This window comes from Artemia sp. Qi Xiang Cuo, chromosome 19, assembly GCF_049724085.1.
Source record: "Artemia sp. Qi Xiang Cuo chromosome 19, ASM4972408v1, whole genome shotgun sequence".
In the NCBI taxonomy this organism is placed as follows: Eukaryota; Metazoa; Arthropoda; class Branchiopoda; order Anostraca; family Artemiidae; genus Artemia; species Artemia sp. Qi Xiang Cuo.
In genome coordinates, this window is record NC_142812.1 from 14,208,582 (window position 1) to 14,235,603 (window position 27,022).

Consider the following 27,022-nt stretch of genomic DNA (forward strand, 5'->3'; position numbering starts at 1 on the left):
AGGACGACTTGGCGGAGGTACTTGTCGAAATATTTGCTTATATTTTGTCTTCTTCATGGTTCGCTGGCTGACAAAATCCTCGTTTTTTCACCCTTTTTGATTTTATTTTTCATTTTATTACTTTCTCTCTTCTCTGAGTTTCGTTTGTCATGTATAGCCAGTGTGGTCTAAGAATGTATATATATATATATATATATATATATATATATATATATATATATATATATATATATATATATATATATATATATATATATATATATATTATATATATATATATATATATATATATATATATATATATATAATATATAATATATTATATAATATATAATATATATATATATATATATATATATATATATATATATATATATATATATATATATATATATATATATATATATATATATATATATATATATATATTAGGTGAAAAAATCCTGAAAAATTCAAGGGTTTATCAGTTTAGAAATAAATAAAGATAACGCATGAATCAAAAAGAATAATTAAAGGCAAAAGAATATCTTTTAAGACCCCCTCTAGTCCAGAGGTATTTATCCTCTTATCTAAATAAAGATATTTCTAGAGGTAAGTCTTGGAAGTCCCAATCTTAGAAAATTTCTGACAACGCATGGTAAACTAGATGGATGCCTCACTTTACATATTTATGGTTATCTTAGGATTATTGTTCGTTGGTTTATTCTTATATTAAGCCAATCTATTTTTTAGGGAAAGAGGCAAAATCTTTAAACTTCCATTCAAAATTTGTTACTGCTTTCTGGGAAGAAGATGATCTTTTTCAAATCAATGATTTGTTCATCAATATAAAGGCAATAATTTATGAAGTTACACAAAGGCAATAAAAAGATATGACTAGTAAGACATTAGTTTAAAAAATTTGGTTGAAATTTGTATTTGTAATCAGTAACAGACAGGTTTTACAGATTGTTTTATTTGACAAGTAAAAGTAGGAAAAATAACTAGTTTAATTATTGTTCTTAATTTTTGAGCAAAATAGTACAAAATAGCACAAATAAGCATCAAATTGGTGGAATTTTCTATAATACTAATTACCTTGCTTTACAGCAGTGACATCATAGAGGGTGGGCATTTCCATTCTTCACCAGTTGAGTTACAGTCAACTCTCCTTCACAAATTTGGATAATCTATCTTCAAAAATCACAAAATCTAGAAAATAGATGGGAGATACAAGAAAAGGAATACAGATCAGACACATATCAGAACTAGAGACCAATTTGTTGTCAATTCATATTGACCAACTGCAATAAAGATAGTTGTATGGAAAATATAATTTTTGGGTCTTTCCCAAACCAATCCATTGCAAATCTTCAGTTTGTAGAAAAATTTACATCTTTCAAACATGACAGTTAAAAGGTAAAGTGGAAATCTTGAACAGATCTCATACTTGTACAACTTACTGCTAACAACAGTTTTCATTTTTTACACTTCACTTATTTAGTTGTTGCAATTGGACCAAGGTGTTTTTAATTCAAGTTGTTGTATTTAGAACATTTTGGCAAAATGTTGACCCCTTAGAGGAAAATCAGCCTAAGTCCCCAAGCTTGGAGACCTACAATTGACATTTGTAAATAGATGTTGGCAAGGGAGGTGGGCAGCCGCTTCCCAAGGAAATGGCAAGACTATAAAAAATTTTTCACTTTAGGAACTGGGTAGTGAGTCTGTTTCTAAAGTGAGGCTGATGAGCCAGTTCTTTAATGGAGCTTGTGTTCCACTTTGTCTTTGGACTTATAAACAAAAGCGATTTCCACCATAACCTTGTTGATCAGTAAAAGATTTATTAAAACAAACCTATAATTTAAAAACAATCAAGCAAAATCTGAGAACAAAATCACTGTCATAGTTGAATAGTATATCTTTAAACAAACTATTTTTTGTTAAAATTAACATATTAACATTTCTCATGTAAAAAAAATGATCTAGATAGGCCACTACTTAAAAAGAAATTTGTTTTCTAGCCCTGGACCCTTAACATATATTTCTGAAGTCTTTTTTTTATTAGATAATGATAATGACAACACCAAGGCAACTAAACCTCAGAGAAGTCAGTAAAAGAAACCTAACAAACACAAGATTCCTAATGAATTTCACATGAAATACATCTTCAGGCCTTATACACATGAGCCACTAGCATATTTAAGATTTTCATCCAAGGGGGCCTACCAGCTAAAAGCTACTCGAAGTCCAGAAACTTACCAGCAACCAAGTAAAATACTGTCATAGTCCTTTTTTGAGCTTATTTATTACTATACTACTAAAAAAAGATAGATTAATGATTTCAATTAACCAAGCTGAACAGATCTATTCTTGCAAATCCTTGGATAACATACAAACAAAAATGCACTGTAAATATTTCTTATATTTTAATCTGTCTTGATTTCCTTCCAAAGTTCCTTAAAACATCAGAAGTATCCACAGTATCCACAGAAGTATGCAATTTCAAACACCTTGACATTGCAATTGAGAGACATGTGTTCAAGACCATTCATCCTGCTCTCTTCTTTCTTATTTCAGAGGCATGTTTTAAGCTACTATAGCATGCTAAATTGACAATGCCAAAGTCATGATAATAGGGAAAATACAATAAAGTCAATACACAGTTGAAAAAAAGCAGTTGTTGCACACACCAAGAGTTTCAGAAACTTTACTGGCATGATGACTCGTTTATAGACCTCCATTGGGATTGACAGACACTGAGCTCAGCAAGAAACTGGTCTCAGAGAAACAGAACTGCTTATATTCTAGCAGCTTTGTCACAACCTCAGCTAACACAGCATCAACAATAAAACGAGGGACAAGAAATCGTATTTGAAATGCTGTAGCTTAGGGGTTAAGATGTTTCTTGTTAAGTTCTTCATGTAGCTGCTCGAGATATGCGGAAAAGACAAAGTCTTTGTTTCCGAAGAGGAGAATTATCAATATTACCATTGGCAATGAGGCAGGTGTCCAAACACTTTCAGCAGTCTGGACTGCTTTTCCATAAAAAGAAGGAAAATCTGCTTCCCCTAGCTCTTTTAATACAGTATTGCACAAATCAATGTGTTCACAGTACTTCAATAGATCTAAGTTTCCCATCAGCAAAATTGCATCCCAAATGACATTGCCGACACTATCAATGATATCCTTCTGCACTAGAGGAGATGCATATTTTGTACTTTTAATGGATGATTTGAAATACTCCCACAACTTTGGGTTTCTGCAATAAAAAGAAACGCATAAAAAACTCTCTTCTAGTTGATGATTGTAATAGAAACAGACAACAAGAACAAGCTGTTCTTCTGAAGTTACATCTCTCATCTCGTCAGCCAATATCAAAAAGCACTTCACAATTTTCGCTCTATTGTAAATTGTGTCCTAATGAATATTACATAAACTACGGACGATACCATTGTGTAGTAGAGAAGATGCATATTTTGTACTTTTAGTGGATAGTTTGAAATACTACCATAACTTTGGGTTATTTGCAATCCATCATCAATCACAACAACTCTCTGAATACTTCATTTTTGATACTTTTAATTAGGAGGTCCCTTTATTCACAAAGACCCTGTAAACCTAGTTCATGAAAACCACAAAAAGAATAGCCTAGAAAATTGGTCTGAACATTTCTTGGTTTCAAATCCTTTTCTAGTGATCCTGCAAACTCAATTGCTGGTCAATTGGAATGTTTCGTCTTCTGGTATTTTGGTAAACATCATAAATTTTTACACTAAAGTAACATGTTACTGTCTTTCATCATAATAATTGAAATCCGTAAGAGCATCTTTAAGGTCGGTATATGGCTTAGAAACGAAGTGTAGCATCCTGCTGAGCTTGCTTGCTTAATAATTGCTTGGCTGTTTAAGTGTTGCTTTGCTTGTTTTGCTTTGCTTTGCTTGCCTGCTTGTATTGTTTTATTTAAAGGTGCTTGGGTGATATTAAAGAGTTAAATCGACTTGAGCTATAGGAACTCTACATGGTGTCAGAAGTGAGCAATTAAACAGCAAGCACGGATGGAGTAACCCCTCCAGTAATCAACTGTGAAACAGAGAATCTTGACGAAGAATGGTCGAAATTTGAAGATCATGCAATCCTCATGTTTCTTGGCCCTCTCTCTAGTAAATCAGAGAAGATTCAGTGTACCTATCTACTCATATGGATTGGCGAAAAGGAAAGATATATTTTCAAAACCCTGGATATTGAAGTGGCAAATACAGATACAATTGAGTCCTATTTTCTGAAGTTCCGTGAATATGCTGCTCCGAAAAAGAACAAAATATTTGCCAAATATATCTTTCAGAAACGTCATCAGCGTAATGGAGAGAAATACATAACAGACCTGAAGTTATTAGTCAAGCCATGTGAATATGATGATCCAAAAGAGATGTTCAGAGACAAAATCGTCTGTGGCATAAGAAATCCGAGAATACGGGAGAAACTTTTGGTTGAAAGTAACACTTCAACACTGAAAAGAACAGTAGAAGTTTGTAGAATATATGAAACGACCTAAGCGCAGCTGAAGTCATTCGAAAACCACCCCAGCCAAAATCTCGTAGTCAGACAAGAAGTGAATGTTGTATACAGAAAACAACATAAATTAGCAGATGCAAGATCAAGAGCACAGAGTGCTACTTTTGTGGATGAATCTGTGGCCTGGACACAACAGTCCTGCAATAGGTAAAACCTGCTCCAAGTGCTGAAAATTAAACCACTTTGCCAAACTATGCCATAGTAAAGTTGTGAATATCATCGAGAATGATGAGCAGGGCCAAATATCAGATATTGCCGAAAACGATGAAATACTGCTATGCTGTGCAGTAAAACGTGAGTGAAGATGAGGCATTTGTCCCACAAAAGATCAAAAACCAGACTAGTGTAAGCTTCAAAATCGGTACTAGAGCTCAGGCAAACATCATACCACAAAACAACAACACTACATTGATCTCCTTGCTCCAAAGCCGCTTATACAGCCAACAAAGCAAAAACTCCCCAGCTAATGTGGCTCTATAATTCCAACAGTCGGAGCATGCCTCCTATCATGCAACTATAATGGAATCTTTGAGCATAAGCGTAAGTTTTTAATTCTATTCCCATCTCATGATTCAAGTCTAGCAAAGACATGAACCTAGTGAAACTCGTCCTTAATATAGATATCTCAGGTGACGGCAAGTCGACAACAGATCTAAAGCCGCTCCTCAAACAATACAGAGAGCTGTTCTCGGGCATCGGGAAAATACAAGGTGAGTGCGAGATTCACCTCAAGGAAGGATCTATTCCGACAGCATATCCTGCCAAAAAGTGCCAATTGCGATGCGTGAGAAACAAGCAAGAGCTAGACAGACTCGAAAGTCTGGTGATCATAGAAAAGGTGGAAGAACCCACAGAGTGGGTCAACTCGATGGTGCTTGTTGGAAAGAAGGATGGAGGTGTGAGGCTTTGCTGTGATGTGTTTGACCTTTATGAGGCCATCAAGCCCCCTTATTACCCGATCCCGACTTTTGAAGATGCCATTGCCGATCTGAGTGGTGCAAATTATTTTTCAAAACTTGATACCACCTCGGGGTACTGGTCGCTTGTGCTTTCAAAAGTAGCTTAAGTACTCAAAACAATAAAAAAAAAATATTGGAGATATTGATGGAAAATATAAACCATCGGGTGATATCTACGTAGGACAAGTTCCAGAGAAAGATGGAAAAGATTTTTCAAGGTCTGGAAGTTATGAAAATACTTGTAGATGACCTACTTATCTATGGAAACACCCAAGAAGAACACGACAGGAGACTCACAGCAGTGCTAGAAAGAGCTGAACAGAAGGGTGTGAAATCCAACAAAGTGCCAGTTTGCAGTTCAGTCAGTGTGCTATTTTGGTCACATCATCAGCAACGCTGGGATTAAACCAGACCCTGAGAAACTCCATCCTATCAGTAAGAAGCCTACCTCATAGTCGAAGGAGGAGCTCCAGACTTTCCTCGAAATGCTGAACTATCTCTGAGACATATTCCAAACCTGGCAACCCGGTACCGGCCATTAAGGGACCTGATTAAAGCAGAAGAGTTTGAGTGGAAAAGAGCTCTACACCACCAGTCTCAACCAGCTAAAAGAGTCAATAGTCACCAACTTGGCTTTCTTCGACAGCTCCAACCCAACCCTACAACTCGAAGTGGATGCTTTGAGACATGGACTAGAAGCACGAATCTCTTCGAGCGGCAAAGTCTTTGCTTACGCATCAAGATCCAAACAAATCCAAACAGAACTACTCGTAGCTGGAGAAAGAACTCTTTGCCATTGTATATGGATGCCGCCATTTTTACCATTACATATATGGAAGAAAAGTACAAGTCATCACAGATCATCGACTACTTGAGTCCATACTAGTCAAACCCCTCCATACAGCATCAACACGGATTTAACGCCTGATGATGTACATACAGCCTTATGACTTGACTTTCAAGTACCGGGCTGGTACAGAAATTCCTGTTGAAGATGCGCTCTCAGGACTTCATCTTCCAGATATTGACGAAGAATTACACGAAAAGATCAAAATCTTTGTACATTCGTTTGTGAAATCCATACCTGCAACCGGCATTAGACTTGGGGAGATCAGACAGGAGACCGTGACAGATCACGAACTACAAGCGCTGTAGACCATCATCTTAGCGGGATGGCCCAAAAACAGGAGACAGTGCCCAAACACTATTATCCAGTACTGGAGTATTCGCCAAGATCTCTCAATGCACGATAATCTGATCTTCAAAGGCCCGAGAATCGTCATCCCTACTAGTCTACGAGATGACATCTTGAAGGGACTATACTCCGCAAACTTGGGCACAGAAAAAAAACAACCAAAGAGCCCGAATGATCGTCTACTGGCCTGGTATCAGAAAAGATACTAAAATGTTGATCCGAAGATGCAACACCTGCACTCACAGTATGTCAAACAATCAAAACGAGCAAATAATTGCAATGCCGATCCCATCACTACCATGGCAACACGTTGGGTGTGATTTGTTCGAATGGAATGGGAAGCAGTATGTAATAACGGTCGACTATTACAGCCACTATTTCGAGATGGACAAGCTCGCCATGGAATACCAGCCACTCTAACTTCTGATAACGGGCCACAGTTCAGTTCCAGTGAATTCGGACTATTCACAAAAGACTGGGGCATCAAACATTAAACGTCTAATCCCTACAATCCAACAACAAACGGACTCGTCGAAAAATGCTGCAAACCTGTAAGATAATCTTGAACAAGTCCAGGATCAGCAGACAAGATCCGTATATCGGCATCCTGGAATAACGCAACACGCCAGTTGATATTATTGCAGCACCAGCTCAGCTGCTCATGAGCCGGCAGTAGCGATCAGTCCTCCCTGTCACACTGAAACATCTAGAGAAGAAAATCGTACCTGAAGCAAGCTTTCGGACTCAAAGAGAGAAATGTAGAAAGCGACAGAAGGAGTACTATGATAAGTCTGCTAAATCCCTGTCCGAAATTCAAGTAGGGTCGAGAGTGAGTGTCCAGGCGACACCTATCAGTCCTTGGAAGAAAGGAACCATTGTTTAAGTTTGCCCCCCCCCAGCCCCGAGCGTACACAGTTGCTACTGACGACGGCTCAATGCTTCGACGTAATAGGGTTAAACTATCCTATAGAAAATAAGACACAGCGATCAATCAAGAACAAGACGACCAAAACGCAGAAATCACCCAACCGTCTGAGATGGTGCCTGAAGACAACTCTGCTGAATGCCCAGCCTCACCCAGCTTGGCAGCCCCCACTGAACACAGTGTAAATAGTGCCACCAACAATGGCAGAGTGATATAAACAAGATCCGGTTGTACAGTAGCCAAACCCAAGAGACCAAACTTATAGTTATACAAACGTCTATATAGTGATACAAACCTAAATAGTGACACTATATACTGATATAAACTTATAGTGATACAAACAAGATCCGGTAGGACAGCAGCTAAACCGAACAGACTAAATTCATAGAAATAGCAGCATGTTCAGAAGAAGGAAGATGTAGCATCCTACTGAGCTTGCTTACTTCATAATTGCTTGCGTATTTTAGTTTTGCTTTGCTTGTTGGCTTATATTGTTTTATTTATTGGTTGCTTGGGTCATATTAAAGAGTTAAATCAACTTGAGCTATAAAAATTCTGCTCTAAGCATTCAAGCGTCTGATGTGAACCTTCACTGGTCTCAGATTTGTCAAATAGGAAGCATTTTTTATAGAATGCACCTTTTTTTGAAGGGCTGAACACCAGCCATAAATAATTTTGTAGCCACTTACTTTGAAAATGACACAATTTTATCACTATGCCTCTGACATTCGAATTAATTATTTCAGAAAATTCACAGTCCTTTCCTGGTTTCCAGTTTCCTACACATTAAGTCTAACTTTGAAGCAGATCATTTGAAATCAGGTCAAGGTAACCAAAGGACTCAAGACCAATGTCAAACAACGTGATTATGGATGCAGTGACTGAGGTGTCTTCTCAGTGGTGGTGTATTTTATGAAAGGGACAATTAATGCTTTGGCTTAGAAATTATTCTAATGTCATAGGCAAGTTCACTTGAAAAGTTGGTGTAATTCACAAATTTTGAATTACAGCATTTAAATATTTTTTTAAGACTGAAAAACAAAATAGAAGATTTCTAAATTTAATGACCAATAGGTGTTTTGAATGGCTTTGTTAATCAACATTATCCTTGTTTTTCTTCAAAGTGTCCATAGACCTTCGTCTTAGGTACTCTTCCCCATCTGCCAATTTGACTGTTTTTTAACATATTAGTTCTGATGCCTTTTTCCTCAGACCATGACCAAAAAAAAACTTCATTCAGGTTACTGCAGCCTTTACGGCTACATAATTTACCACTGTGTTTCATATTTTATTTCATCCTGATGCTAATTCCATGATAAAATAGGAGAACTTACCTCAGTCTCACTGTTCTCCTTTCTTTGCAGCCTATAGGAGAAAACGCTTGGTTAAAAAACTGGGAAAATGAACCAAGACCTCAGAAGATACAGGACAAAAAACAACAATGGTTGTCGAACTATCTGTTATTGCAGCCCTTGGCTCATCAAAAATTCTCTTCTCTTATCCAACAATGACTTTGTAACACATATTGTTGATCAAAACAAACAATAGCTGTGCAAGATGTTTTTTTTCCAGTTTGAGTTAAAAAATCAGAAATTTGGCAATTATACAGCAACCACTGTAACTTTGCTTCTAGTATCCATCTTCATTTAACCCCATTTTCTCAAGAAATTAAAAATCTCCTTTTTACAATGGCGTCCTTGAGGGAGGGGAGGGGGGCAATCGCCTCTACGAAAATTTGGAACAAAATATAGTCTATTATGTAGCTTTAAAACTGTTTCTCAATTTAAGTGTCAAATTTGATCTTTACTTTGAGCAGAACTTTTTTTTTAGCCTATCCTTGTTTTTAACATAAGGAAAACGAGAAAATAGGGGTCCATTAAACTTTATAATATGCTCCACATTAATAATTTTCCAAATATACTGCTTTTGAAACCTCCCTTATCATCAAGTAAAAATATCAGCCTAGTTAATGGAAAAATCGAAAAATGTTCTATGCTTCATGTTTCAGCACATTTGCTTAGGTCAAGTTTTTCCCCTGGTATTTAAGGTGCTTTTACTTCCTAAAATCTATCAGTTCGAAATTAGATTCTTTCGTTTAAAAACTTTCAAAAGTGGAAATGAATACACCCACTACATCTGCAAATAGGACAAAAATGGAATCACTTAAGAATAAGAAGGTAGACGTACAATGGATATAATTTCCAGAATGAAAAAGAAGTTAATGAAAAGTAAATTAAGACTAGTGATTTTTATAATGATATTTATGCTATAACTGGATAGGTCAAATTGGTTGTAGTTTGGTAATTAAATTTTGTAGAAGAGAATCCACACCAGAAACCATTTAATTTTTTTAATTTTACATAGCCAATATTTAAATCAAAACTCCAATTTAGTTCCAAATCCTTTTATTTGTAATTGAAACACCTAGTAAGTGCTGATAAATAACATCTTAATCCTAACGTTCTGGATTCACATACTAACCCATGAATGTAGAACTGTCTCTATGTATAGTACCATGCTGACTTCTTGCTATTTTCACTTTTCTAAATATTCCTTTTCACCCCCAAAAATTAATTGACATAAATACACTGAGGATAATGACTGAATTTAGTTGCATTTCACACAACACCAGCACTACTTGTGGGTCATTTATCTCTGCATCAGCACGCTGTACAAAATGTCTGCTGAGAATAGAATAAAGTGAACTTATAACAAAATATGTACAATTTTGAAATTATGGGCATGTATATGCAGTACTAACCCATTCTCTTTACCAATTGTTACCAGTTCTATCATGCAGCACTAGGAGACCAAGCTTTACTTGTGATGGGAATTATAGACTTAAAAGGGATATTCAGTGTAATCCCCTTACACTGAATAGAGTTGCAGGAAAAAATATAGAGGAAAATGAAAAAGTTTGTGATACCTTGGATGTGAAGGAAGATTTGTTTTGTGAGGAGGAATTAGCAACAGTACTAAAAGGATTAAAGAATAATAAGGCTCCAGGTGCTGATAGGGTGGTAAATGAGTTTCTTAAATATGGTGGCTCTGAGGTTAGAAATAAGTTACTGAAGATTATGAATATAATATTTGAAAAAGGGGAAGTACCTAACGATTTTAGGAAAACCTTAATTAAACCACTTTATAAGAAAGGTGATAAAAGAAAGTGTGGTAATTATCGAGGCATTAGTCTGGTCTCTGTAGGTAGTAAATTACTTAGTAATACAATACTTTTTTGACTGAGAGCTGCTGTTGACAAAGTTTTAGGAGAAGAGCAGTGCGGGTTTAGAAAAGGTAGAGGATGTATCCACCAAATCTTCACTCTTAGGTTAATAATTGAGAAGTGCCTGAGTTATCAAACACCTTTGGTCCTCATTTTTATTGATTATGAGTCAGCGTGCGATTCTGTTGATAGAAGAGCTTTAGCAAAGGTTTTATCCTTGTATGGTATACCAGACAAATACATTAAAGTGATTAGTGCTATGTACGAGAATAACACTGCTGCGGTTAAGGTAGGAAATTTGGTTAGCAGCTGGTTGTGTATTAAATCAGGAGTTAAGCAGGGTTGTGTTCTATCCCCCTTTGTATGGATTAGTTTGATGGACTTTGTTTTAGGGAGCACAGGAAAGGCAATGGGAGACCACGGAATCAAATGGGGAGGAAAAAGTCTCCTGATGATTTAAGCATCCTAGATGAAAGTGTGAGCAAAATGAATGAAGTTTTAGAGGTTTTGCGAGTTCAGGGTGCTAGAATTGGTTTGAAAATTAATGTTAGGAAGACTAAGTCACTAAAGCTAGGAATAAGTGAAGATGAAAAGGTGACGTTGGGTGATGAAAAGATTGATCAGGTGGGCAGCTTATCTTGGTAGTATTATTAGTAAAGATGGTGGGAGCAGTGAAGATGTGAAATATAAAATAGCCAAGGCTCAGGATGTTTTTACACATTTAAAAAGTCTGGAAGAATAGGAAGATAAGTCTGCAAACCAAGATTAGAATATTAGAAGCTACAGTGATGACAGTGGTCAAATTTGGCTCTGAAGTATGGACGCTCCGAAAAGCGGATGAAGATTTGCTAGATGTTTTCCAGAGAAATTGCGTAAGGATTGTTCTGGGTACCCGGCTGACTGACCGTATTTCAAACAATAGGCTATACGAAAAATGTGGTTCAATGCCGCTCTCTAGGGCTATAATAAAAGAAAGGTAGAGGTGGCAAGGGCAAATTCTTAGGATGAAGGATGAAAGGTTGCCAAAGATTTTTCTTTTCAGCCAGCCATCTAGGGCAAAACAGAAAGCAGGTCGGCCCCGTCTGGGGTGGGAGGACGTCATAAAGAAAGATTTAAAGGAAATGGGAACTTCATGGGCGGGTGTAAAAAAGGAGGCTATGAATAGACTGGGGTGGAGGAGGAGCGTGCGTAGCTGTGTTGGCCTCAGGCGGCTTGGTGCTGCGGTGAATTGTTAGTAGTAGTAGTAGTGTAATCTCCCTCAGGAAATGTATACCCCCCATACCCTGATGTACACAAGAAAAACTTTTGTGTAATTTGTATAAAATTTGTTTCTTTAAACAAATATACAAAGGGGAACGTAATTTTCAAACTCTAGGAGACAATTTATCTTCCAATTGGCATCCCTATCAATTTTTATTTAATTTTGGGTTTTCTGCTGCAATGATGCTAAGAATTGTTTAACTTTCTGGATATTCTTTGTCAAGTAATGCCCAATAGATAAGTTAATAATTCTAGCTTTTTTTTAATACAACCTAATTTGAAATATGGCTGCTATTTAAATATAAGGAATGTGTCACAATATAATATTAAACAATCTGAGGTAATACTTTAACTTATCCTGTTATATATATATAAATATATATAATATATATATATATATATATATATATATATATATATATATATACATATATATATATATATATAAATATATATAATATATATAGATATACATATATATATTTATTTATTACCCGTCAAAAAAGGTAAAAAAGACTGAGCATCACTAAAAAAGAAAAAACACACACAAAAAACAAATTACAACACATTACACATAATCGAACAAATTACAAAGACGAGGAACAAAAACTCAATTATACACTGCACTGCAGGTACGTAAGAAATTTTACTTTTTAAACTCCCAAGTACTGAAGAGTAATAAGCAATATGATTGATAAGTTCAATTCAACTAACCTAACTTACAACAAAATACTTTATAAGTTTAATTCAAAATCAACGGACTCAATCAACTAGTCTAAATATGACAAGAGACGGTAAAAAGATTAAATATGACAAGAGATGTGCAAATAAAATTAAATGGACAGCGATTTACTGCCTTAGCAAACGGTACCAAGGGTGGGAAGAAACTTTCTCGTTGTACCGTTTAATTTGTTCAGTTATAGCTTCCGTTGGGTCCACAATTTTAAAATTTTTAACAAGGTGAGAATTTCTTGTCCACGGCGGGAGCCGCAACAAGAACTTCGCATACTTAAAAAACGCGGATCTGAGCTTCCTTTTCTCTGGCTCAGGAAAAATTCTCCAAAACGGGCTTAAATACAGGAAATGGGGAAGGGATACTGCGTTATAAAGTCGAACCAGAATGAAACAGTTGAAACGGATTTTAGATGAGACTACTCTACTATAAGCAAAAGCCAGGCGTTTACGGAGATGATCAATAAGAAGGGAGCGGGTAGTTTTTAGATCCTTTCCAATTGGTAAACCAAGGTAAATAATTTTCGAGACAAGGGCTACAGACAGTTCTCCCAGCCTCAGAGACGCGACCTCTTCTTGGCGCCAGTTGAACAGAAGAATATCCGACTTCTGCGGATTAAATTCAAGGCCAATGCGACCGTAATTTTATTGTAGTGTTGAGAAGGTGGTCTCTGTACCTGCGACTGTGCGGCTGGGGTTCAGAATGTCATCGGCGTAGGCTATGATTGTAAAGTCTACGCCACGAGCTATGCATGTTGTCTCGATAGTAGACTGTGGTTCAATAATACAATTATTAAAGGCACCAGGAGATGTGACTGACCCTTGTCGAGCACCCTTTTTTACTGGGGCTACAGGATTCCCTCGGTAGGACAGCATTACGTCTGGTGTATATTAGTGAGGGCTCGACCATGGCCAGGGAGTAGGAGTTCAGCCTGTAGGTGGTCGTCCATGTCATTAATAGGTAGTAGTATGTCCTTCTGTACGCCCCTCTTTCCCATATCCAGAATGAGTTGGTCATGGAGAAGTGAGTCGTAGGCACGGCAGACGTCATGTAGCCTATAACAATGGACTCATTTGATTCATCAGCGTCAATCAAGACTTAAACTAAAGCAGAAATGGCTTGGCCGCAACCAAGACCCTTCTGGAACTCAAACTAAGAAGGAGGAGTCCAGCATTTTTCCTGGATTTCATTGGTGACCAAAAGTTTAAAAACTTTGCAAAGTGTCGGTGCCACTTTGATCGATTTGAGAGAAGCAAAATCTAAAGTGCTTTTTCCTTTCTTCAGGGCTGGCCTAAGTGACCCAGTACCAAATGCTGATGGTACGAGTCAAGTAGTGAAGATCATCTGAAAGAGAAGAGTTAGGTGTCCCTTGAAAGTTGGGCTGCAATGGCTAAGGTGAAGGGCGGATACACGGTCAATGCCAGCCGACTTTTGTTTCAACCGTCGGACTGCGGACGCAACCTGTAATTGGGTAACTATGAAATCTGTATCTGGAATTGATGAGAGGAGGGATGAAAGCTTTTCTTGAACAGAAATGTTAAGATCCTGTTTTGGGGTTGAAAACTCATCAAGGTAATAGTTTATCCATGCTAAAGATGGGATATCTGACTCGAGATCCGCTGACTCCTTCTTATCAAACATTTTCCACAACAGATTAGGATTTTTAATTACTTTTTCAGAAAGCTCAGATTTCAACTGCACACGGTGACGAGCAAGTTCCTTCCCAAACCTACGCTTAGATGCAACTCTAATCTCTTTAACTACTCCTGAGTGTGGTCTACCACATTCTTTCCATATCCCGTACCAGAAGGTAGCTCGGTCGCATGCTAATTGTGACAAAGAGTTAGAAGACCATCCCTTTTCTTAAGTTTTTTGTCTGACACGAGACTTGAGCATTCCCTGGGATTCTGCAAACAGAAGAGCATGGGTCAGTTCGGCGTAATAAATATTGAGACGTAGCCACGCATCTCTTTAATCACGATGAGAGAATTTCATAAGTAGGTCAAACAGTAAGCGATTTTTTGACAGAACAAGATCACAAGAATCGTGAAACTTTTCTTTATCAATTTTACGCCAAACTGGAACCTCATGCCACCTCTGAGTGAATATCGACGAATAATTTGCCGCGGAAAACGAGGTAGGCCTACTGATAATACACTGAACTGGGAAATGATCTGAAGAGAAACTATTCGGAATGACAAGAACCCCACGTACTGGCAAAGAAGAGCTAACTATATGGTCGAGATTGGACGTAGAACCAGATTGATGGATATATGAAAAGTTCTGGTTCTTCCGGTGAATAGTAAAACGGTTCTCATGTATCCCTATTAGAATGCAACAACGACTATTTTGGGCACTAATATCAACTTCTAAATTACAGTTAAAGTCACCCACTATTATGCACTCAAGGGACTCGCGTTCGGCTTTTTTAAGGCAGCGGGTTATTTGTCAGCACTTATAGCAAAAGCACTATCAGATTTGTCGTCACGGTAATCAGTTGGAAGGTACACATTTATAACTAGCAGGTTATCTAGTCTAGTAGCAAGAAAATTGTCACTGTTCTCGTATACTTCACACGCGAGACGACTGCTAACCAACGTGGCAATACCGCCACACGGATGGCCCCACGGAGATGAACGTTTTGCAGGCACGGAGAACACAGAGTGGGACGACCAGAGATTTAGTAGGTTTAGGCCAGCTTCTGTGATGAAATGTTCTTGCAGGCATATCACATTATATTTATTCACAAACTGGTCAACCACAAGATATCGCTCGGAAAAATTCCCGTTTATATTCCGAGAAATTAGTGAAATATTAGAGATTTCGTTATGCATCATGTTAATGAGTTGCCTTTTGTTGGTTTTTCGGACACTTTACGCTGTAGCAGGTATGACCCGCTTTCTTGCAGGAAACACAAAACATACCACGAATACACTTTTCTGCATCGTTCTTTTCGGAGACGTGGTCAGACACGCCACCTCTGGAGCAGACACGGCTATTGGAGCACTCGGCAGCTAGGTGACCTCGGTTTTGGCATGAATAGCAATGACGTGGTAAGAAAAGGAATTCTTCAGTCGACAGTTTTTCGTAATAGATCTTCACGGAGTCCTTAAGAAATTTATCCAAATCCGATCGACAGCTGAAAAATAATTTGAACGTACGGGAACTGCCAAACTGTTCAGACTTCGTAGCTTTGGGGATCATTGCAGTTAGCTCATCCACCAATACGTTAGAGGGGACTCGTTTCACAACACCAATATAGTTAAGGCTCTTTATGGCAGCAGAGATCTGAGGCTGGTTGGTCTTGATTGACTCAACCATGGTTTCAGCTGTGTTTTTTGAGCGAACCACTAGTTTCCAGTCCGATTTGACTCTCCGTAATTCAGATATGTCACTAGTGTCAGCACATAACGAATCTATGAATCTCTTCCTAGTACTCAGGGTATCCAGCAACTCGGGTAGATTTTTCAGTACGATTGCACAGGAGGGCTTATCAGGCTGGTTTGAAGCGCTTGGTCATTCGATGGGTTTGTTTGCATTAATAGCAAAATGGTTCTTAATAACTCGAGACAATTTATTCACCTTAATACCAACATTAGCTGCAGTAGCTTCACTAGTAGTTGGGACTGAGCAGGGAAAATTAATAACAAAGGTCGGCAATTTGGTCTTCTTGGTGTGAGCTTGGTGAATCCATCTGCAAATTTCCGTAAAATTCTCTTCCTCTTTTGCGTGAATTTTACAGCGTGTTGTAAACTGCATTAGTTTATGGAGCGATTCTTTGGCTTTCAGAATTTCTTCTGGTGTGAAAAATCCGACGCCTGTATCAACTATTCCCTCCGGTTTTTCTCCTCTTTCCATACTACGGCTCACGAAGTTCAACACAGCATTTATGAATAATTTGTCCTCCATTTCCGTCGACATCTCGAAAACAAAGTGGTACTGTCGACGCACCTTAAGAAAAGGATGAATATTGCTTATAAGATTTGCCTAGTAAAATCTTCTATTGGCAACCTCCAATCGGAACAGAGGTAAAATAATTGTCCCTAGGGAAAATCATAGTGGTCAAAATAAAAAAACCATAGATAAGCCGATTATAAAAATCTTCAAATAAGTGTCCACTGGGAAATTACTCACAGTGTAAAACACGATTTTATCCAAAAAAGAGTTCTTTACACCACAAGCTCTATATATATATATATATATATATATATATATATATATATATATATATATATATATATATATATATATATATATATATATATATATATATTTATATATATATATATATATATATATATATATATATATATATATATATATATATATATATATATAACAATTATTTTAGCTCAGTGTTTCCGATTGGAAGTTCCCAATAGAAGATTTTATTACGCAAATCTTATAAGCAATATTCAACCTTTTCTTAAGGTGTGTCGACAATACCACTTTGTTTTCGAGATGTCGAATATATATATATATATATATATATATATATATATATATATATATATATATTTATATATATATATATTATTATATATATATATTATATATATATATATATATATATATATATATATATATTTATATTTATATTTATATATATTATATATATATATATATATATATATATATATATATATATATATATATATATATATATATATATATATATATGCATATATATACGTCTATAGTATGTTACAGGTAATTATTTGGAAAAAAAGAAAGAAGAAAAAAAACCGTCTTCCGAATTTAGTAATTGAGATAAATGAGCACTTGAAAAAGGTCTAGATCTTACTAATCCATCCAATCACCTAGGCAGTATATCCAATCCAGTAGCCAGAATACCATTCCCAAAATCAAGCAAATTCGACATTGTTAAATCTAAGCCATTGTCCAAAACCAAGCAAAAGCATCTTAACTCTAAAAAAATGTATTATTCCCCAAGTTTTCACCTCACATGAGGGCTACTCAGAGAAATACGCACTGCCAATACGGAAAATATATTATTCCCCAAGTGATCACCTCACATCAGGGCTCCAAATACCGGTTTTGGAGTTTAGGTTTCCTGACCCTGGCAAATGAGCATGCCTGCCATAGAAACATATGGCATCCTCTTATGTAGCGTCACCTGTAGAATATACACAAAAAATAAAATAACCCAAATTTGTAAATATAACCACAATTTTTAGCAAAGTTTCTTTTACCACTGATCAGCCAGAACTGATTCAAAATAATGTCTACACAAATCTGAAAGAATACCACTCTGGCCCATTTATCTCCCATATTTGTATAACACTCGACTGTAAACAAATCCCCATTCACTTTCATACAAAACCTATCAAGAACTTATTTCATCCTACCCACCTGTAACAAAACACCTCCTTGAGTAAAAAAATTACTTTAAACTAGGAAAATATAGAAATGAAAAATACATTCTAACAAGTTAAATCAAAATATCATTCAAAATTTCTTGATAACTTTTATTATATTTATTTAAAAGTTCATTATGCTGAAAACTACGTTTTTTAAATTGCCAAGCAAGTTTATTGGCGGAAAAACATCTTATAATTAATTTATGGCTAAGTATTTAACTTCTACTTTAAGATCAATTTAATTTCTACATATTCTCGCATATCTAAATAGTTGGGAATAAAAAGCTGAATATGTGATATTTGAATCTATATTACTTTTAAGGAACGGGACTTTAACTATTTCAAAATTAAAATCATCCATTTCATTATATATTTTAAAAACTAATTTATAATTATATGAAACATTAATATCTAAATCTAGAAAATGGCTCATAATTGCCTTTCCTGTTGCTAAGTTCCAGACATAACTCTGGTGGGAATATATTATTCGAAATCTCTAAAAACTCTGTACAATTTATCACCAGAAGGCCTTTTAAATATCTTTTATTATTTGAAAGCAAATATTTTACATTAGTTGGGTTCTTTTTATCAATCATACACTCATATTCTAATTGGCTTAAAAACACGTCCGCTATAAATGGTCTAGCATTACCTCCCATAGGGATTCCAATCATTTTCTTATACAGATTACCATTCAATCTTATAATAGTATTAAATAAAATAAACTCAATTAAATCGTAAATTATGTCAACGCTATAGCATGTTGAACTAGCAGTACTAAAAAAGAAATTATTCCAACTAGCCTTCTTATTATATGTGTCAATTAAAAAAATAAGACAAAAGGAAAATGTTCTTAATAATCTTTTTATTAAATTTCCAAACACTAAATTAATTGGCTGAATTGTATATAATATGGTGAAATCAAATAAGTCCACTCTTTTGGCTGAAACTATAGCCAGAGAATTTATTACTTGCAATGAATTATTGACGCTTCAATATGGAACAAAATTGAAAATTTTTTGAATTCTTCAGCAATATACCTTAAATTTATTTCTAATTTCCTCTAAAATACACGACAGATCCGTCGCCAAAATTCTGGTTGGACTGCACTAGCAATAAAGCGTGGTTTAGGGGGATTCTTACGAAATTTTGCCATCCAATAAAAAAAGGAAAATTTGTATCATTATTATTAACTTTAATATTAAATTTTTTAACGAAGTATATCTTTTATTTTTCCATTAAACTATTATTCTCATCTTGAACCTTTTCAGGTATGTCTTCGTTGTACGTAGCTCCTTTGACAATACATCACAATAAAGCCTCTGATAGATTATAGCAAATTATCACTAGCTTTATCAATAGGCACAATTACAAAATCTTTCTATAAATTAGCAACTGCTTGTATGAACTTAACATTATAGAATATTGTCTCATTATTAACATTATTTGCATTATTATATCACTTATGTCTAACTCTCGTAATAATTAAATGTTTCCAATTTTAAAAACTATCTTTATTAATTTTCTCTTTTTTACACAAGGCCTTATCAATAATTAAATCTAAATCATTATTTAACCCACTAAGAACATTTGAGGGTTTAGATAATTAGAAAGAAAGAATATATATATATATATATATATATATATATATATATATATATATATATATATATATATATATATATATATATATATATATATATATATATATATATATGTCACTTGGATTGCAAGTGACTTTCAGTTTCCACTTGCAATCCAAGTGCTCAGCCATATTTTTGCTCGTTGCTTTGCAGTCTGAAACTCAACAAACTTGGACCATCTCGGTTTTTCTGTGCCAATCTTGACACTTCTAGTAGGGACTACTTTTAATTCGGCCACTTTCATGGCATGAATAATCTGATAGTAGTAAGTCTTATCATGAATCACAGCAAATGTTTCAGGAAGACTGGAGCATAGTAAGTGGAATGGCACTTAGATGCAAGAAAGAATTGAGGAGACAGTGGCCATATACAAATCAGCATCGCATTTATTCCAATTCTTCTTTGGCACCCACCTTCTTGTCTTTTGTATATTAATGTTCTGTGATGGCAGTAGATGTAAAGATAGTCCAAGATGATCGCCAAATGGATCATCTGTGTATACTGGGATGGGGAGACAGGGAATGGATCTACACGACAGAACATGGTCAATATTGGATGCATGTCCACTAGAAGGGATATATGTAAAATCACAAGACTTTGGCCAGATTTGAAAGGAAGTGGGTAAGCTATTTATAAGAATGTCAGAGTGGATATTGTCTTCTTCTGGATTGCAGTTGAAATCACCAGCCATAACCCATTTTTTCCCACTATACTCGAGAGATTCCAGATGTGGCCGAAGGGCATCAGATGCTTTAGAAAACTTTGTCAACGATATAGCAGTATTATAATTAGTTGGCATATATACATTTATTAACTCAGTACCCATAGCAAAAACAGACAACAAGTTATTGTTTTTAATTGACAACTTTGTTGATAATTTGTCCTTGTATATGTTGCAAAGCCTCCAGAAGGACGCCCTGCCGTGAACTTAGCAGGCAGTATGAACAGCTCATGCGATTTGGATCTATTTAAGAAATTCAAATTCGATCCAGAGAGCATATGTTCCTGAATGAATAGCACATCGTATAGTTGAAGGAGATCATCCAGAGCCTTTTCTTTATTGTAACATGCGTTAATATTCAGGCTTAGAGCTTTTATAGATCTATTCATGACTAACTCTTATTTTTCAAAATTTCTTTTAGTTTCTCACATTTTAGGCTGAAACAGAAACGTGGTTCGTTGCATGAGATACATTTGGGTTATGTATTACATGACGAGTCCTTGCTACTGTTGTGAGGTCTGGAACGTATAGCACTGCTGGGACTACTTCTACAGCTTTCAATAAAGTCGTCGAGCCTTGGCACCTAAAGCACCTTCGCGAGGCTCGCTTGTACTTAACCACTCGGAAAAAAAGCATATCCCAATTTAATTCCGCTAGAGATTGCAAAGTTCAATGACTTGCCTATTCTTGTCTATTTGACAGTTTCGGTTTGGTCCAACTTGCCCGCTGTTACTCGCGGAAGACCTCTGGAACTGTTCCCTCAAGTTGAGCAGAGTATGGCAAATTCGCTGAAAGTAATAGAAAAGCAGGGCATGGGGCTTACTAAAAAAAAACAATTCCTAGACGAAGTGCAGGAATATATCAGGGTCAACAAAATTAGTACTCATTTCACAAACAATTGACCAGGTGGAGAAAGATGGTTTGGGTTTAAGAAAAGAAACAACATGTTGCTTAAGATACCTGAGAGACTTGAAAACCTGAGGGCTGTGCAACAACCAGACCCTTTCATCCTTCTAGGACTGTATGATATGTTACAGATAACAGCAGCAGAGCTTGACATATTAGATAAACCAGAATGTTGGTAAAACTAGGACAAAACTTCGTTTTGTTGCGATCCTGATAGCCTTAAAATCACAGGCGCGAAGGGTCCCCAACAATGCGGCGAACTGGTGGCAATGGGCATGATAACACAAGTGTTATCGCATGTATTAGTGCATCAGATGAGAAACTACCACCACTGGTAGTCTTCTCGGGGAAAAACACATGGAGTTCATGGCTACCCATTAAAGACCATCCAGAAACATGTTTTTCAACTACTAAGAAAGGATAGATGACAACGGACCTCTTCTGTAACTGATTTAAAGATATTTTCCTGCGTCAGGTGAAATGAAAAGCACGTCTAGTTCTTGACAGCCATGACTTCCATGTATTCTTGCCTCTTGTGGAACTTGCTTCACAAAAGAACGTTACTATCCTTAAATTGCCAGCCCATGCATCCCATGTTCTGCAGCCCTTTGACAGAGTTATTTTCAAAGGGCTGTAATCATCCTATGAGCAGAAGCTCGTGAACTGGCAACCCAGTAGACATCTTACCAAAACAAGGACTCGTGAAAATTTTCTGTCAGATCTAGGAGACTTATCTTACCCCTCTACTGATGAATAATCATGTCAAGCGACAGGAACTTATGATTCTGCTATTTCAGCATGTATCAACTGCAATGTGATTGACAAGACAAAGTTTGATTCAGCCAAGTTAAAACAATATGTTGAGACAAAGAAACCAGACCAACAGGATTTAACAAGAGTGACAACCACAGTGAATACTACAACTGATCAGATTACTATTTCAGTGTTGGTTAGTCCAAAAAAGATTCATACACGAGAGAAATCCTTTGAAGAGCTTTTCTTGAACTATGCATGCCACCCTCTTCTTGATGCCTCAGGACCCAGGATATCCAGTAGGTAGAGAATTTCTCCAGAAGCTAAAATAATCACTTCTGTAGAGGTTTTGAGAGTGCTTGAACAAAAAGAGAAAAAGAAAAAAGAAAAGCTCAAGAACAAAACAGGGAAAGTGAAAGAGAAGACAATCAAGCCCTAAGCTGAAAAAGAAAAAGAAAGATGATCTTTCCAGTGAAGACTCTCACATCTCTCTGGGTTTCTCAACTGACCAAATAGACATAAGTTATAGAATAAAGGTACCAATGATTCAACGGTGGAATTTTGGAGCCCCTGTCAAACTTTTCCGTCTAAACGGAATAACTCTACTTAGCTGTGACTTGGAGCGTCATCTCTTGAAGACATTTTTGTATTTCAACAATAGGAAACGTCGACACAATATCTGGTACACCCAGATAAGAAAAGAACTTTTAATTCAGTCAGTTTCCTGTTTTCAACAAGAAAGGAGCTCCAACTTTTCAGGTATGTAATGTTCAAACTGCTGTTACTTTGTTATTTATTGCAAAAAAAGGTTGGGATTAGCACTAATGCATCAAAATACATCTGATTTTATCGGAATTCTAGTCATATTAGCTTTTCTTTGATAAAGTTAAATCAAAATGGCAACACATATTACATTGTCAGAACGAGGTTCCAAGTCTCCAAAATTCTTGTTTAATGTAGTGGCGCACAACAGGCTTGTAACAGGCGCACAAAAATATCCCTTCAGTCAAATTCAAACGTAGATCTTGTAGTAACCTTGTCAGAATTTTCGACAGACAGCAATAGGCCCTGTTAAAATATATGTGAATCTGTTGAAACTTCACTGAACATGTAAAACAAATGAGAAATAATTGGTGTCAAAATTCCAGGGTCCACTGACAAAAATATTATTGGCTGTCAAATTTATTGGTGCCCACTACTGCTAAAAATTGCTGAGGTTCACATGGAAGTCATTTTTCCCTTTCCGTAGCACTTATCAATGAAGCTAAAAAATGGAAAATTTTATTTTCTGGGGGGGAGGGGGAAAACGCCTAGAACCATGTCATTTAAATATCAGAAGTGACCCCCCCCCAAAAAAAAATCCTAATCTATGTTTTGGATAAACCAAAGAATCTTCGTATGAAAATAATATCTTCTAAAATATCCTATAATTCTAAATTTCTTCTAAATTTAATGAATAAACTTCTTAAATATCTTTAAATCCAATCCCGTTTTCCTAGACCCTATGGCTTCCAAAATGCTAGAGAAACAATTTTGTTATACTAATATTGTTATAATAAATACTGTTTGTATTTCATACTATGTATAAACAAATTAAAACCAATTTTGTTGTACTAAATACTGAATACTTGAAACAATTTTGTTAGTATTATTACTTCTACATTTTGAATGATGTTTCATACTTATATACATTAAATGAAGTTGAAAAAAAAACAAAGAAACAAGAATATATATGTTGAATACACCAGGTTCCACCCACAGGTATTCCTTAAGTATTTCGACACGTGTTGAATATACCAGCTTTTCGCCCACAGCTATTCCCCAAGTATTTCAACACGTGATGAATTGGGTTCCGACTTGCGTCGAAAACAGGGAACTTTTTTGTTGTGTCAAATTTGTAGGTGAAAATGCTCTAGTTTCGGAAAATCGGAGTTTTGTACCCTATTCAGGTAAAACTTCAAAACTTCTCATCTAACAATTAGATTCCTAGATGCTTTTCTTAAATACTGAAACCCTTTTCAGACAAAAAGTCTTTAAATTATGACTTCTGGAGTAGAAACTTTTTCTTACAAAAACTGTTGAATCATTGGTACCTTTACCCTACTGTTGACAGTGATAATTAAGAAGAGGAGAAAAAAAAAGCTAAACATACAAAATTAATCAACAAGGCTGGTATATTAGTATAGGGTGCTAGATTTTCCAGACAAAAATCTTGTTTGTATAAAATATCATTGCTGCCTGACCCTGGCCAACTATTCATATGACTGGCCAAAAAAAGATGAAATTGAAGTTGAAGAAGAATACATCTTTGCATGACCATTAAACCTTTCTGAGGCTGGTCCCTTCACTCTACCACCATTCCAAATTTGGCATTTCATCACTCTGTACAAGAAGCACAAGTGTTCAAAAGTTTTCTTTGTCAACTCCCTCCAATTATGACTGGAATTGTTTTCTCAATAAAAATTACTTTTTTCCAACTAAAAGACAAATTATCTTATACTAATTGAAATTACAATTTTTCCGCATTATTTCAAGTACGAGGTTACCTTTTTTATATTTACAATAAAAATATGAAGAATACCATTCTCAGAGACTTCTTCAATGTACAGGGTAAGAATAACACTGTTGGAATTACCCCATAGTAAGCAGACAACCTGTGTTGCTCTGTGGCACATACAAACTATTAACAAAAGTTTGGTTTTGTATGGTTTGTCTGTGTAGCATCCTGCTGAGCTTGCTTGCTTAATAATTGCTTGCGTGTTTTAGTGTTGCTTTGCTTGTTTTGGTTTGCATTGCGTGTGCTTATAATGTTTTATTTATAGGTGCTTTGGTATTATTAAATAATTAAATCGGCTTGAGTGCCAAAAATTATACATGATTTAAAAAGTCGGCATTTAAAAAGAACATGGTTGAAGTAACCCCCCCCCCCCCCAGCAATCAATTGGGAATCAGAAAATCATGATGAAGGGGTCAAAGTTTGAGGAACACGCAAGACTTATATTTCTTGGCCCCCTGTAAATTGGAAAAAAAATTCAGTGTGCCTATTTACTCATATGGATAGGGGAAAAGGAAGATAAATTTACAAAATATTCGAAATTGAAGCGGAGAATATGAATAAAATAAAGCCTTACCTTTTGAAATTTCGCGAATATGCCACTCCAAAGAAGAACAGGGTGTTTGCTAGATATATCTTTCAGAAACATGACCAGCATGAAGAATAATCACTTGAAAAAAATATCACAGAACTGAAGTTGTTAGTCAAGCCGTGTGAATACCATGATCCAAAAGAGATGACCAGAGATAAAATCGTCTTTGGCATTAGAAACCCAAGAATATAAGAGAGACTTTTAGCTGAAGGCAACAGCTTAACACTGGCGAGAGCAGTGAAAGTTAGTAGGATCTATGAAACGACCCAAGCAAAGCTGAAGTCATTCGAAAACAACTCCCAACAACCCCCCAATCAAACAGGAAGTGGATGTAGTATACCAGAAACAACCAAAACCAGCAGATGCAAGATCAAGATCAAAAGACACAGAATGCTATTTCTGTGGAGGAATCTATGCCCTTGGACACAGCTATCCTGCAAAAGGGAAAACATGCACAAAATACCCTTTGCTACACCACTTTACAAAAGTATGCCAAACCAAAGTTGTGAATACCATCAAAAATGGCGAAAAGAGCAAAACAACAGAAACTGCTGAAAAAGGATGAAATAAGGCTATACATGGTAGAGCAAGATGGGAGTAGGGTTGAGGCTTTTGTCCCAATGAAGATCAACAACCAGACTACTGTAAAATTCAAAATCGATACTGGAGCTCAGGCAAATGCCATACCGAAACATTACTTCAATCTCCTGGCTCCTAAGCCATTTATGCTGCCAACAAAGCAAAAACTCACCAGCTACAGAGGCTCAACGATTTCAAAGTAGGAGCCTGCCTCCTAGCATGTACCTACAACAGAGCCTTTGAACAAAAACATAGTTTTTTCATAATCAAAGACAATTCTGTTCCTATCCTGGGATTCAAGTCTAGCAAAAATATAAACCTGGTGAAATTCGTTCTTAATATAGATGCCTCCAACGACGGCAGGTTTACGCCAGATCTAAAGCCATTCCTAGAACAATACAAAGAGTTGTTCTCTGGCATCGGGAAATTAGAAGGCAAATGCGAGATTTACCTTAAGGAAGGATCTTTGTCGACAGCACACCCTGCTAGAAAAGTGCCAATTGCAATGCGTGAGAAACTGAAACACAAGCTGGACTGACTGGAAAGTCTGGGGCTAATATAAAAGGTGGAAGAACCTATGGAGTGGGTCAACTCGATGGTGCTAGTCAAAAAGAAGGATAGAGGCGTGACTCTATATTGATCTGGTTGATCTCAACAAGGCCATCAAGCGCCCTCGCTACACAATCCCAACTTTCGAAGACGCCATTGCTGATCTAAGTGGTGCAAAACATTTCTCAAGGCTTGATGCCACCTCGGGGTGCTGGTTGCCTGTGCTCTCCAAAGCAGCTCACGACATTCAATACAATCTATGGCAGATTCCATTGGAGACCCCTTTGGGCTGATATCTGCCCAGGACACATTCCAGAAGAAGACGGAAGAGACATTTCAAGGTTTGGAAGGTCTTAAAATACTTTTAGATGACCTACTTATCTATGGAGCCACCCAAGAAGAGCACAGCAGGAGACTTGCAGACGTGCTTGAAAGAGCTAAACAAAAGGGTGTGAAATTCAACAGATCAAAGTGTAAGATTACAGTCCAGTCAGTCTG

General features: G+C 36.3%; 1 protein-coding gene across 3 annotated transcripts in view; it reads right to left on the bottom strand.

Annotated features, from left to right (window-relative positions):
- Window positions 1-1,071: 1,071 nt before the first annotated feature.
- LOC148940527 (uncharacterized) overlaps window positions 1,072-27,022 on the bottom strand; it is a 32,433-nt gene continuing 6,482 nt past the window's right edge. Inside the window, exons 1-2 of one of the 3 annotated variants that reach the window (XR_016143400.1) lie at window positions 24,576-24,688; window positions 1,078-1,191 (exon numbers count right to left, since the gene is read on the bottom strand). Coding sequence is in view for 1 of the 3 variants with exons in the window: in XM_089105568.1 (XP_088961694.1) it covers window positions 2,866-3,238; window positions 24,576-24,628 (426 nt within the window). In the remaining 2 variants the exon portion in view is untranslated. Of the gene's footprint in view, window positions 1,192-2,492; window positions 3,239-24,575; window positions 24,689-27,022 lie in introns of those variants that run through there. The other 2 variants (XM_089105568.1, XR_016143401.1) reach the window with 2 other exon arrangements.